The 14205-nt window shown below is 41.6% G+C and overlaps 1 protein-coding gene across 3 annotated transcripts in view; it reads left to right on the top strand.

Annotated features, from left to right (window-relative positions):
* trmt11 (tRNA methyltransferase 11) overlaps window positions 1-14205 on the top strand; it is an 84279-nt gene that overhangs the window by 43920 nt on the left and 26154 nt on the right. For 2 of the 3 annotated variants that reach the window (XM_078542146.1, XM_078542147.1), the window contains one exon: window positions 7629-7749. The exons of the other annotated variant lie outside the window; for it this stretch is intronic. In XM_078542146.1, the coding sequence (XP_078398272.1) occupies window positions 7629-7749 (121 nt within the window). The remainder of the gene's footprint in view (window positions 1-7628; window positions 7750-14205) is intronic. 3 annotated transcript variants of the gene reach the window in all.

The raw sequence follows: 14205 nt of genomic DNA, 5'->3' as shown, positions 1-14205 counted from the left end.
TTCATAGCGTATAGAAGGAATGATATTTCCTCGTAGATGCAGTCAAGGGAAACCTAATAGTCTTGTTGAAATCATAAAATACAATAACACTTCTGTTCCTTCACATCATCCTCTGCATTGACATAAAACGCCATTCTTTAAAAAAGGAAAATCATACCCTGGCTGTATACCTCAAAGATTGGACATTGTTTCAATTAGGCAAAATGCCTTGTGGGTTCAGGTGATGTTAGCTTGAGCTTTGCTCTCTCAGTTGTCTGAATCTATGTACTTTACCAGTTCGTAGCAAACTCTAAACTGTATACTGTGGAAATGTATATTTAGAAAGCTAATCTATTTAAATTTTGGTGTTGATTATTGCTGCTGTGATACTATATGCACTTCGTTATGCAGTTTAAAAATGCCAGAATTAAAGTTTGAAAGGCCCCATTAGGTATCACTTTACATGGATTTGAAGCACAACAGAATTTCCTCATACTTATTTACAGTGTGCTGCTCATGCTTAGACTAATTAGATGCTATTCAATGTTCAGTTGGGTTTTTCCAAGTGGAACTGTTCACAGCAGTGGTCTCCCACCTGCTTCTGATATGTTCATAATACTCCAACAAGAAACACATTAACAGGAAGCTTTCACAAGTAAGATTAACAGTCCAGTATTACTGTGATGTTTGCAACATTGCTCATACCTTCTAGATCTTATCAGGTTCATATGTTTCTGTTCCACGCAGTGCAATGTGCAAAGTACTTTCATTTTTTTGCATTTCAAAAGCTCATGAATAAAGATTTTCCATTTGGAAATAAAGCAGCATCAAGTGTGCTAAAGAGAGGATATGCTTTCAGTTATAGAGTGAAATGTTACATGAAATCAAACTTTCAGTAAATTACTTTTAAACCTTTTCATTACTGATTACTGCTTAGAGACAGTATGTTTCATTCGATCAAATGTTACAAATGGGGGATCCTTTGGAGCCAGCCATGTAACATGAGAAATATCTCTACCAGAGCAGTTAAATGGATAACTGCTGACTGGAGATATTTAAGAGTTTACCTCACAAGTGGTGATATTTATCGTATCAAGTGATGGCCCTGAGATATATCCTTTTTATTACACTTGGCTTTCAAAAAAATAATAATTTTTGTTTTGTAAGACCAGACGGGTTTGAGACTACTTTCTGATGTTATACATGTTGAAATTGGAGTATCCTTTCCATTAGTCTTTCTTACCATTAGACTTAAATCCCAAAGTATTACTGAGATGTTGCTGATTATCATTTTAGGAATGGTGTATAAAAATGATTGTTCATCTATTTCGGGAATATTTGTTTGCAAGGAAACTGTAAATAATAGACTTCAGGTCATAATGTACCTGTGAGTGATGTGGCACAGCGCTACAGCATGAAGAACTATTATCAAAAACTATCTGGTTGAAGCAATGTAGCCAAAGCATCACACAACATTCAAAGGTTTGTAGCCCACAAATGCAAAAGGAAATCTTGAGTGACAGACAAATATTTTCACAGCATTTCACTTCAGCCGCATGTAAAAAGAAAAGTCATATGCATAGATCAAGATTTATGTATATTTCATGGTTTAAAATGAACTTTCTTCATCTCATATTTGCTGTATCTGCAGAGGCTAATAATGAATAATCACAGAATCACACAGCCCATTCAGTCTGCACCGACACGTGAGAAACATCTGACCTAATCCCATTTACCAGCACTTGGCCCATAGCTTTGAATGTTATGACGCGCCAAGTGCTCATCCAGGTACTTTTTAAAGGATGTGAGGCAACCCGCCTCCACCACCCTTCCAGGCAGCGCATTCCAGACCATCACCACCCTCTGGGTAAAAATGTTTTTCCTCTCATCTCCCCTAAACCTCCTGCCCCTCACCTTGAACTTGTGTCCCCTCGTGACTGACCCTTCAACTAAGGGGAACAGTTGCTCCCTATCCACCCTGTCCATGCCCTTCATAACTTTGTACGCCTCGATCAGGTCACCCCTCAGTCTTCTCTGCTCCAACGAAAACAAACCAAGTCTATCCAACCTCTCTTCATAACTTAAATGTTTCATCCCAGGCAACATCCTGGTGAATCTCCTCTGCACCCCCTCCAGTGCAATCACATCCTTCCTATAATGTGGTGACCAGAACTGCACACAGTACTCCAGCTGTGGCCTCACCAGTGTTCTATACAACTCCAACATGACCTCCCTACTTTTGTAATCTATGCCTCGATTGATAAAGGCAAGTGTCCCAAATGCCTTTTTCACCACCCCACTAACATACCCCTCCGCCTTCAAACATGCCAAGGTCCCTTTGTTCCTCAGAACTTCCTCGTGTCATGCCGTTCATTGAATACTTCCTTGTCAAATTACTCCTTCCAAAGTGTATCACCTCACACTTTTCAGGGTTAAATTCCACCTGCCACTTATCTGCCTATTTGACCATCCCGTCTATATCTTCCTGTAGCCCAAGACACTCAACTTCACCCGGCCAATCTTTGTGTCATCCGCAAACTTACTAACCCTCCCCCCGACATAGTGATCTATGTCATTTATATAAATGACAAATAATAGGGGACCCAGCACAGATCCCTGAGGTATGCCACTGGACACGGGCTTCCAGTCACTAAAGCAGCCTTCTGTCATCAACCTCTGTCTCCTACAGCTAAGCCAATTTTGAATCCACCTTACCAAATTACCCTTTATCCCATGTGCATTTGCCGCCTTTATAAGTCTCCCATGTGGGACCTTGTCAAAGGCTTTGCTGAAATCCATATAAACTACATTTAGATGATTTAGATGAGGGAATTAAACGTAATATCTCCAAATTTGCAGATGACACAAAGCTAGGTGGGAGGGTGAGCTGTGAGCAGGATGCAGAGATGCTTCAGTGTGATTTGGACAGGCTGAGTGAGTGGGCAAATGCATGGCAGATGCAGTATAATGTGGATAAATGTGAGTTATCTATTTTGGTAGCAAAAGCAGGAAGGCAGATTATTATCTGAATGGCTATAAATTGAGAGAGGGGAATGTGCAACGAGACCTGGGTGTCCTTGTACACCAGTTGCTGAAGGTAAGCATGCAGGTGCAGCAGGCGGTAAAGAAGGCAAATGGTACGTTGGCCTTCATAGCCAGAGGATTCGATACAGTAACATGGATGTCTTGCTGCATTTGTACAGGGCCTTGGTGAGACCACACCTCGAATATTGTAAGCAGTTTTGGTCTCCTTATCTGAGGAAGGATGTACTTGCTGTAGAGGGAGTACAGCAAAGGTTTACCCGACTGATTCCTGGATGGCAGGACTGACATATGAGGAGAGATTAAGTCGATTAGGATTATATTCGCTGGAGTTCAGAAGAATGAGGGGGGATCTCACAGAAACCTATAAAATTCTAACAGGACTAGACAGGGTAGATGCAGGAAGGATGTTCCCGATGGTGGGGCAGTCCAGAACCAGGGGTCACAGTCTGAGGATATGGGGTAGACCATTTAGGACTGAGATGAGGAGAAATGTCTTCACCCAGAGAGTGGTGAGCCTGTGGAATTCGTTACCACAGAAAGTAGTTGAGCCCAGAACATTGTATGTTTTCAAGAAGGAGTTAGATATAGCTCTTGGGGCGAAAGGGATCAAAGGGTATGGGGAGAAAGCGGGAGCAGGCTATTGAGTTGGATGATCAGCCATGATCATAATGAATGGCAGAGCAGGCTCGAAGGGCCAAATGGCCTACTCCTGCTCCTAGTTTCTATGTTTCTACATCAACTGCACTACCCTCATCTACACACCTGGTCAACTTCTCAAAAAATTCAATCAAATTTGTTAGGCATGACCTCCCTCTGACAAAGCCATGCTGACGACCCCTGATCAAACTTTGCCCCTCCAAGTGGAGATAGATTCTGTCCTTCAGAATTTTCTTCAATAGTTTCCCTACCACCAATGTGAGACTCACTGGTCTGTAGTTCCCTGGCTTATCTCTACAACCCTCCTTAAATAGCGGAACCACATTAGCTGTTCTATCATTGTCTTTTTAATTTTTGCAATGGAATCCTCCTGCGGTAGTGTCATCTAGAACTATAGTTTTCATATAATTCAGTGGCACGTTAACAGGAAGCAGCGTTTGAGCGCACGCTTGAACAGAGTCAAAATAAATTGGGGCTGATTTAGACTGCATTCTCCTAGTGCTAACTGTAAAGGACTCAGGATGGCATTGGTGATCTTATGGCCCCCTTTAAGAGCACATATGTGGCCTGCTGCATTTTGAAAGGGATCTAGTGCAGGGTGTTGAAAGCGCCCAGCTGTTTCAGGGATAGGCCCCTTTTAGTATGGAGATTGTGGGTTCTTTCATGTAACTAGGACCCAGATTACCATTTAAGGCCTGAACTGGTCAGAGCCTGCGTGGTTCTGTGCAGGTTAGGTGATGGAACTGAAGAGGCCCAGCTGCACTTCACTGCAACTGCTGCTGGCCATCACAGTCTGATTTTGAGGCCTCGATCCAGGGAGCCTGTTTAGCATGCTCTGCCAGTTGGTTCCTAAAGGTCAAAATAGATCCCATTGAGTCATATGTTCCTGCTGAACTCTTTTGTTTTTATCTTACCCCAGCTGCCAAATGTCTGTTGATCCTACTTTTACAGAGGTAGTGCTTCAGGTAGTGAAAGACTGGGAAAGCCCTAGCTTTGAAAGCACTAACCCTAAATTTATGTCCCCTTGTTACTGATTCATTGGCAGTGGAAGTAATCTTTGCCTATTTATCCTCTCCGTATCCTTCCTTTCTTTACTTCAGTTAGTCTCCCCCATGTGTTAATCTTCTCTGCTCTTGTGAATAAAACTTTAACATTTTGCAGATGTTTCACTATAATTATATCCTCTCATCCTAGTTATCGACTAGCAAACCAATGTTGTATTTTTGTCCAGGGTTCTAATATTCTCTTGCAATGGGGTGCCCAAAACATTACATGCAACATTGTGACTGTACCTGAAATAATGCTGTGCATCAATTCACTGCCACCTCCTTGTTTTTGTATTCAGTGTTCCTACGTATAAAATCCAGGAAATCATTTACCCTTTCATGGTTTTTTGATTGTTAATCCTGTCTGTAGCAATTTCTGTATTTGCACCTTAGGTTTCTCTTAGCCTGCACTCCATTGAAGGTGAATCCCATTTTGGGTTTATTTTCATTTTTTAAAATGTTACATTTTAGTACATCAGAATTTTATTGAGCTAGATGTATGGATTTCCAGATTTGATTTCATTTGTTGACTGAGGCTTCTAATAATACCAAGGGCAATAATTGCATCAAACCTTTTAGTTCATCTCTGAAAAAAATGTATACTTGGTAAATAGTTCCAGCAGGGGATGCTACAAACCAAGAATTCAGTCAAATCAGAAAATACTAGATTGAATTGTATAACTGCAATCCTTATAAACTTATGAAAATATTTTCATAGCCTGTATTAGATTAACTGCTACAGATCTTCCAATGCTGTCTATTTAGGCTGATGCAGGCGAGGAAGATTCAATTTCACAGCCACGAGAACTGATGTGTTCATGACAAAGATCTAGAGAGGGAAGATGTCCTTTATGCACTATAAGTAGTGAAATCATAAACTGCTTTACGAATATTGTATTTATGATTTCACTCCAGATAGTACCTTGAGGAAATTGCCATCTTTGTATGGCAACCTGTACTGCAGATTCACAATTCATGTGTATTTTATGTGTCATAGCTGATCAGCTGCTTCATTAAGGAAATTTGTCTCGTCAATCATTAGGTTTCCATGATCGTTTTCTGTCTTGGTTACTGGGGTTTGTAGTGTGTGTGTCCTAATGGCAGTTACCCTACATAGACATACACAGATAAGTCAGATTTGCAGAGGATCTTATCTAGTCTTTTCTTTTATTCCTTTTCGCATTGCTGTATTGGCTCTGTGCTGTTCTTCTTTATCAAGGATGACAGGCCATGTTAATTTGCAGAATTCTCAATAGATATAATCAAAGCAACTCACCAACGGATAATGTATGACGCTTTGTTGGGTGAGCTAGGTTACTGTCCTGTTGATTGTTGGTTTTTCTTTTTTCTTCCCCCATTTCAAATCGGAGCACTGCTTTACCTCATAGCACTGGACCTGACAAATTAATATGGGATGGGTGGCTGGAAGGGTAGCATAGCAGATACTGACTTTCTGACTTGTCTGGTACTCAAATGGGCTTTTTCAGACCAGCTCCTACAACCCAAGAATATTTATCCAGCTAATTTTTTATATCAGATTGATGGTTTTGAGTATACTTGTGATTTATTAAATACTTCCACTATTTTATTTTTAAATGCTTTGGGGTCCTAAGGAAAGATTTTTGAGCTTGTGACATATCACAGCTTGTGTCATTTAGCATATCTTCGCACTGAATTTCTTTTGCAGCTGATCCTACAACTTCTACCACACAATATAATGGTTTTGACACTTTATGATTATGGTGGTGATAAATATTTGACTACTGTTCTGTTTAATTCCACCAATGTTACTATAATGTGATAGCTCTGAAAGGTAAACAAATACAACTAACTTCACATTACGTTACCCTTGGCTGCAGTGGAATGGCAGGATTCAATCTGACAGCAGTCCAAACAGTTGAAAGGAAACTATAAAGCAAAACAAATTTGACAGTACATCTCCATAATGAAAGGAAATTGAGAAAGTGTTTTCTTTAAGTTGGGCTATTCTAGGTTAGTGTTTTACCAAAAATGAAAAATGCTTGAAAGGAACACAAAATTCAAAATGGTCAAAGATTTGTGATTCTTAAGAAATTTTTTGGTGGCTTAAGAACTTCTCAACTACAAAACCTTGTATTTATTTGTTACACCTTTAATATCAACAAATTCCCCATGGCAGTACAGAATTGATGTATTTATACAGAACAATTGAACATTTCCTTACAACACCACTCCAGTGCCCCATGTAGGATATTTCTCCGATATCCAAAGTCCACTTCTCTCATGAAGGCAGTGACTTATGTCTAGGTAGGGTTTCACAGACACCAACCACTTTTTGTAACTTTGTTTAAGTGACCATTCTTCAAACGTGAATGTTGGTTGGCTATTGGCTGCATGTGAGATTGCAGCGAGCTTGATCGTACTTGCACCTGACGTCTGCTTTCCAGCAGGAGTCACAAGATAGTGGTCAGGAATGGAAACATTGCAGATTGTTCACCCACCCCACCCCAGCCTAGCCAAAAAAGTCAGTGAGACAAATCATCGTATTGGTCTGATTTTTTTTTTTTAACGATATTTCGTTAGTGTTTTCACAAAAATGGTCAAGCAAATAGCAGCCATGTAGCAGAGAGAGTTCATAATCATAATCCTTTGCCCCTACATTTTTATCGCTCCACTCTTGTGGCACCAGTGTTCCTGATAGAAGATGGATTAAAATTACAAAGGAAATTTATCATAATGGTCCTAAACATATATATGTTGGAAATTATCAGCTAGCTAACATGTCCAAATATAAGTGACTGTTAAGGTTAAGGTACAAGGGCATGAGATGATTTCTGACCAGAGCCTTCAAACATTTCTGTTTAGGAAGCAGCTATTCCTTCCACCACTGTTTCATAATTTTCTCCTTTTTTCTTCTCTCAGCTACTCGGAAGATGTTATCCCCCAGCATCCTTGCCTGAAACTTATTAGTAACTGTGAACAGTCTCTCACAACCCATACATCACGGCAGTTAATTACAATGGAAAAGGTGAAAGAATTTGAGGTATGAAAGCAGTGCTTCTGTTTATTTTTCACCTTTTGGCTTTACCAGGAAAGGGGTTGTGCAGTTACCATGTGGAATGCTGCATTTTTAATGTGGAAGGAAGAGCCTGAGGATGTGCTAAATAGACTCCCTTATCTGTTTTCATCATGTGATATAGGCAGAGTTGTTCAATTATGACTTTACTTACATTTTATGCTTTGTGGTGAGAAGAATATTAATGTAGATGAATACAAATTATTTGCCCTGAATGTTGAGTGCCATCTGCAGACGAGTCTAAAATCAACAAACCTGAGAAATACTTAAGATCTGTGAAATATTTCTCTCCATAATAGTGTCTATGGGCATTGTCCTTTCAACTGAAGTGTTTTAATCCTCTTTTGATTGGGATGGAATGTTGCAAGGATAAGTACACAGAGATTGTAAAATGCTGGGAAATGCCAAGGAAGACAATTATTGGTGGATAAGTAATGTAGGATGCAAAGTCAGATACCCCAGAAAAAAAACAAAGATTACTGGAAATACATAGGTGGTCAAGTCAAACTTTGGGGACAGGGTACAGGCAAGTGGGCTTTCTTGGTTGCAGTTTTCCAGCATTTGCAGGTATTTGATTTTTATTCAGATTTTCTGGAATTCTATTTGACTTCATTTTGAGTAAGCAGAGAGAAGTTTTGCAGGACTTCTCCTTGGGCGACTCAATGGGGTGACTGGAGTTCACGATATAGCACATTGTATATGGCCTATAGAAAGAATAATGTGTTGTGCGAAATGGACGTTTCTCGACCACTGGGATGAATTTTGTCGCTAGTGTGCTGATCCCGACATCGGGGTGAATTCTGGATTGGGACCCAGGAAGAGCACGTGGCAATTTTGCAAGAGCAATCTTCCTGGAGGTGGACAATTAAGAAGCCGAATCTGGGAGGCCTGCACAATCAGGGCCAGTGTCAGGGCTCCAGCATTGGGAAGTCCAAACAATGTGGCGCATGGAGATGGCTGCTAGCTGCCCTTGCAGTGTGTGTGATGCCAGCCCCTAGTAGGAATGGCAGCAGTATCATGGGAGGGATATGGCTGTTTTGAAGCAGGGCAAGCATTAGTGGAGGCATCAGTCTCCATGAAGTGGCTGAAAGGGTATGCCTGCTGCTTGAGGATGGAGTGCTGACAAATTCATCTGATTGGACAGGTCTCCCAGATTCGGCTTCTTAATTGTCCACCTCCAGGAAGATTGCTCTTGCAAAATTGCCACATGCTCTTCCTGGGTCCCAATCCAGAATTCATCCCGATGTCAGGATCAGCACACTAGCGACAAAATTCATCCCAGTGGTCGAGAAACATCCATTTCGCACAACACATTATTCTTTCTATAGGCCATATACAATGTGCTATATCGTAAGCACCAGTTGAGTCACAGCTCAGACCTCTCACTGCAAAGCCAGCTCTGACCCGTTGCTGGGCTCTTGACATAATGCTGGGAAACTCTTTCGAGTTACCAACAGTCACAGATTGCAACTTCTTTCGAGTACAATCACAGTTCTTGGTTTTTCCAGGAGTGGGACATGAACCCATAACCCTCTGATTCAAAGGCGAGGGTGCTATGAACTGAGCCACAGCTGACACCACTAATGCTGGGAAACTCTTTCGAGTTATCAACAGTCACAGATTGCAACTCTTTTCGAGTACAATCACAGTTCTTGGTTTCCGGGAGTGGGACATGAACCCACAACCCTCTGATTCAAAGGCGAGGGTGCTATGAACTGAGCCACAGCTGACACCTCTAATGCTGGGAAAGTTGCAGCCTTTGGGGAAATGGCCCTTGATTGGGGCCTTAATTGGCTTCATTGCCTGCCTACCTCCATCGAACAAGCTACTGATTGTTGTGGCAGCCTGCTCTGAGAAAGCTGACTAGAGCCGAGATGGCACCAGGGAGCCCTGCAGCCGGGATTTCTTAGTGCTTTCCCAGCAACCCCACTCCCCAACCCCCACACCCCTATCTCCAAAGCCGTTTCCACAGGACCAGGAAAATTCAGCGCAGTGAGTTCCTATTTTCTGTCATAAATACACCTGCAGGTCAGCTGCATTTCTATTGTTCCTAGTAATCTTTTGCTGTGAATATGTGTAACTGAAGGCTTGTGCCATTATCTGCAAAATAATTGAATTTTGCACTTAGTTACTCACTTCCCCTTCCCCTGCCTCCATAACCCATCTTGCAGCCCTATCTCATTGAAGCCCATGGATAATGTAGTGTTTCTGCATGTTCAGATGACAACCAGTGTGAACCACAGTAAGAAACCTCCATTCCACCCTCGAAAAATGTGGTCGTTTCGGCCACTTGGATGAGTCTCAGTCAAATGTAATTGGAGCTGTATTTTTATGAGATGCTCGTGTGAGCTCAATAAAGCAGGTTGCCTCAGGCTTCTTTTCTGCTTCGCAATTCAAAAATAAGATTTCTTTATTAAAAATGTAATTGTATCCTGCAGACGCTGTTTTAATAGATGTATGGCATGAATCATGATAGACATCTTTGTAAAGCCAATCTTCCCTACAGTCATTGTCAGTGTTGTTTTTAACTATTACATGGCTGTGAACATTTCAGCTCCATTTTAGGATGCCTTCTTCTGTTCTATTAAGCTGCAATAAGAAACTCCTGTTGTTTTATCCTGTTAGTGTTTACTCTGATAGATTGTTTTACACTGTAGCTTGGGTGTGACAGACCACCTTCAGAGATGGTACTTCTGTTTTGTACTATACGGCTGGTCCTGTGGAATCCATCTATTTAATATTATAGGGCAGATTTGTGATAGCACGAGAGAAACAATACAGTTCACAACTTCCTTTCTGGTTGATGGACCTTAGTCCACTGTTGAGGAAGGTCTTTGCAAGCCACTGATGGCTGCACCACTGGCCTGTGCAGGCAGGCTAAGCTTATACAAGACAGTAAAAAAGCTGAGATGAAAATTCCTTGGGCCCACTGCGCCAATGTATGTGTGGTGAAGCGGACTCCACTAAGCTCTGCTTCTGACTATGCTGGGCGTAAGAAGAGTAGGGCAATCTGGCAATGGCACCTTATTTAGACACTTTGGCAGGCACTTGTCTAGATATGGGTGCATTTGTGTGCCCATTAGAGAAAGGATGGTGGAAGATGTGGGAATAGATGGTTGCAGGTAAGCCCTCCCCTCAAAAATAAGCTTCCTGCGATTGTCCTTCCTGTGTCCCTTTTTAAGGAAGCTGATCAAAAAATCTCTCTCAATTACCAAAGAGAAGCACTGGAGTAGGAGAAAATAGAGCATTTTGATATCCAGGTGAAGCCCAGTGTGAGGAAGGAATGGGTTGTCTTATGGTCACTTTTGAGTTAATTGTATTAAAGGAAATATATGCTTATGCTCTGTTATTCACAGAGGTTATATTCATGCAGGAAATGGTGCAATTATTTACTTAATATAGAGTTATTCAATTAGACAGTTAAGCATTGCATGTTCATGACGTCTGGTGTGATGTCAGATGAGAAGGAGTTATGACAGTGGTGACAATGGTCCTGTTAAACAGACGAGGATGCTTCATTGATATATTATGTTCCACAACCATCACTGAGGGGTCCTCATCCTGATGCCCTACTCAATGTTCTTCTGGTTCAAAGCAGCTAGGCTCGCTTCCCTTCCTAGGGATCTCCATGTCTAGAACAAGTTGTTCAGACCACAGCAAGCTGTGACTATGCAGGACACAAGATCTTGCATTATTTGCATCTGCTAACAAAGAAGTTGGACTTTCAGCAAGTGGTACCTTTAAAATTGAGGAGAATACCGGTTAAAGCTTGCAATGCTTTTGTGTCATCTAAGGAACATATTGTAGGAGAGTTGGGGAATTCATGCATGATATGAAGGCAGCAGCTAGATAGCAGTGGCAGAACCAATGGGACACATTGTAAAATTTGCACTTGTTAAGACAGAACATTAAAAGATTTTGTGGGGCTAAAATTCTACAGTTAGCACAGTTGAGGGTTTCATGCTGCAAAGTGTGCCTGTGGAGCAGTGCCACTAATTGCCTCAACATCTTGCTTCAGCTAATGCGCATAGCTGCCAAAGCCGAGAGCAAACCCAATGGGATAAGTGGAAATTCTGAGCAGCAGGTCCAAATTAAGAGATCTGCACATTAAAAGGGAAGAGCCTGCGTATGTGAACAAATATTTATTTTGGCCTTGACCAACAACAAAATCAATTTCAGATACTTGTTAGCCTTGGCTAAGGGAGAGGGAAAGGCACTAGGCAGAAATGAAGTGAAAGGAGACTCGACATGAAATCATAAAACAGCTTCTGTGGGCAAGTGAAGTAGGGTTTAAAGCACTTGAGCTCCTGTTTAATTAGTGAGTAAATAGAGATGCCATTTCATTAGGTCGGTGTGAGAAGGGCTGTACAATTTCACATTCAAGTCATGTTCTCCCAGAGAACAACAGGGCAGTATTTCTGGAAGCAGGTGGTAAAGAGATTGTGCAGGAGCTTGAAACAATAACTTATATTAATGTAGTACATTTAATGTAATAAAATGTCCCAAAGTTCTTCTCAGGAGCATTATGAAACAAAATATAACGCATAAGGAGATATTAAGTCAGATGACCAAAAGCTTGGTCAAAGAGTGTTAAGGAGTTTCATAAAGATGGAAGGCGAGGTGTAGGGGCGAGAATTCCAGAGCTTAGGGATAAAAACAGAAAGTGCTGAAAAAACTCAGCAGATGGGGCAGCAGTTAATGTTTCGAGTCAAATATGCCTCTTCTTCGGAATTCTCCATATTCAACTTGAAACGTTAACACTGTTTCTCTCTCAACAGATGCTGTCAGACAGGCTGAACTTTTCCAGCGCTTTCTGTTTTTAGTTTGGATTTCTAGCATCTGCAGCATTTTGTTTTATGGCTCAGCTTCGGGCCTATGCAATTAAAAGCATGGCCATCAGTGATGGAGCAATTAAAATTGGGGATGTTCAAGAGGCCAGAATTAGATTAATGCAGATATCGGGGAGGGTTGCGGGGCGGGAGGAGATTACAGATATAGGGAGAGGTTAGGCCTTGGAGAGTTTTGAAATCAAGGATGAGAAATTTAAAATCAAGATGTTGCTTGACCGAGAGCTAACGTGGGACAGTGAGCACAGGGATGATGGGGGAATGGAACTTACCAAGAGTTAGGACATGAGCAGCAGAGTTTTGGATGACCTCAAGTTTATGGAGGGTAGAATATAGGTCAGCCAGGAGTGCATTGGAATAGTCAAGTCTAGAGGTAACAAAGACATGGATGAGAGTTTCAGCAACAAATAATCTAAGATGTGACTGAAGTCAGGCGATGCTATGAAGGTGGAAATAGGCCATCTTAGTGATGGTGTGAATATGCGGTCAGCAAATGTGACACCAAGGTTGCAAACAGCCTGGTTTAATCTCAGACTGTTGCCAGGGAGAAGGATAGAGTCAGCAGCTAGGGAACAAAGTTTGGTGCAAGGATGGAAAACAGTGGTCTCAATCTTCCCAATAATTAACTGGAAGATATTTCTGCTTATCCATTTTGGATGTTGGATAAGCAGTCTGCCGATTTAGCAAAGTGGAGGAATCAGGAGAAGTTGTGGTGAGTTAGAGCTAGGTATCATCCGCGTGCATGTGAAAACTAGCACTATGCTTTTGGATGATAACATTGAGCAGCAGTATAGAGGTGAGAAATAGGAGGGGGGGCAAGGACCTAGAAGCAACTGTGTGAGAGAAAGAAGAGAAACCATTGCAAGTGATACTCTGGATATGATTAGCTAAGATTGGAACCAGGTAAATGCAGTCCTACCTAACTGGATTACAGTGGAGAGGTGTTGAAGAAAGATAGTGTGATGAACAGTGTCAAAATTACAAAACGGGTCGAGAATGAAGAGAGGGCAAGCTTATCTCTGTCAGTCACATAGAAAGTCATTTTGATAAGAGCTGCTTTGGTACAGTGATGGGGGGAAACGTGATTGGAGGGATTCAAACATGGAGTTCCAGAAAAGATGGGAACAAATTTGGGAGTTTATAACATGTTCAAGGATTTTGTAGAGAAAAGGGAGATTGGAGATGGGATGGTAGTTTGTAAGCACAGTGGGGTCAAAGGTTGTTCTTTGATGACAGTGGGCTTAAATGAAAGGAGAGCACCTGAAGAGCAAATTGTTAACAATATCAGATAACCTGGGGGCTAAGAGGGGCAGTTGGGTAATCAGTAGGTAAATGGGTAACAGGATTGAGGGGGCAGAAGGTCTGCCTTGGACAAGATGAGCTCAAGAGATGAGGGGAGATAGGAAAGCGACTAAAGAAAAACGCATTTAGACCTAGGAATAGGGCAGGGGGCATCTTTAGAGGAAGTTTGGACTGGAGGACTAATGGAAGGGAAAGACTGGGCAGAGGACCTGAATGGCTCAACCAGTGGTCTGCCATATCCTTTTAAGTCTGCATCCCTTGGACCTAAAGGAGC

This window comes from Cetorhinus maximus, chromosome 5 (genome assembly GCF_964194155.1).
Source record: "Cetorhinus maximus chromosome 5, sCetMax3.hap1.1, whole genome shotgun sequence".
NCBI classification, from domain to species: Eukaryota; Metazoa; Chordata; class Chondrichthyes; order Lamniformes; family Cetorhinidae; genus Cetorhinus; species Cetorhinus maximus.
Note: the sequence above shows the minus strand (reverse complement) of the source record. Positions and strands in the feature narration are given on the sequence as shown.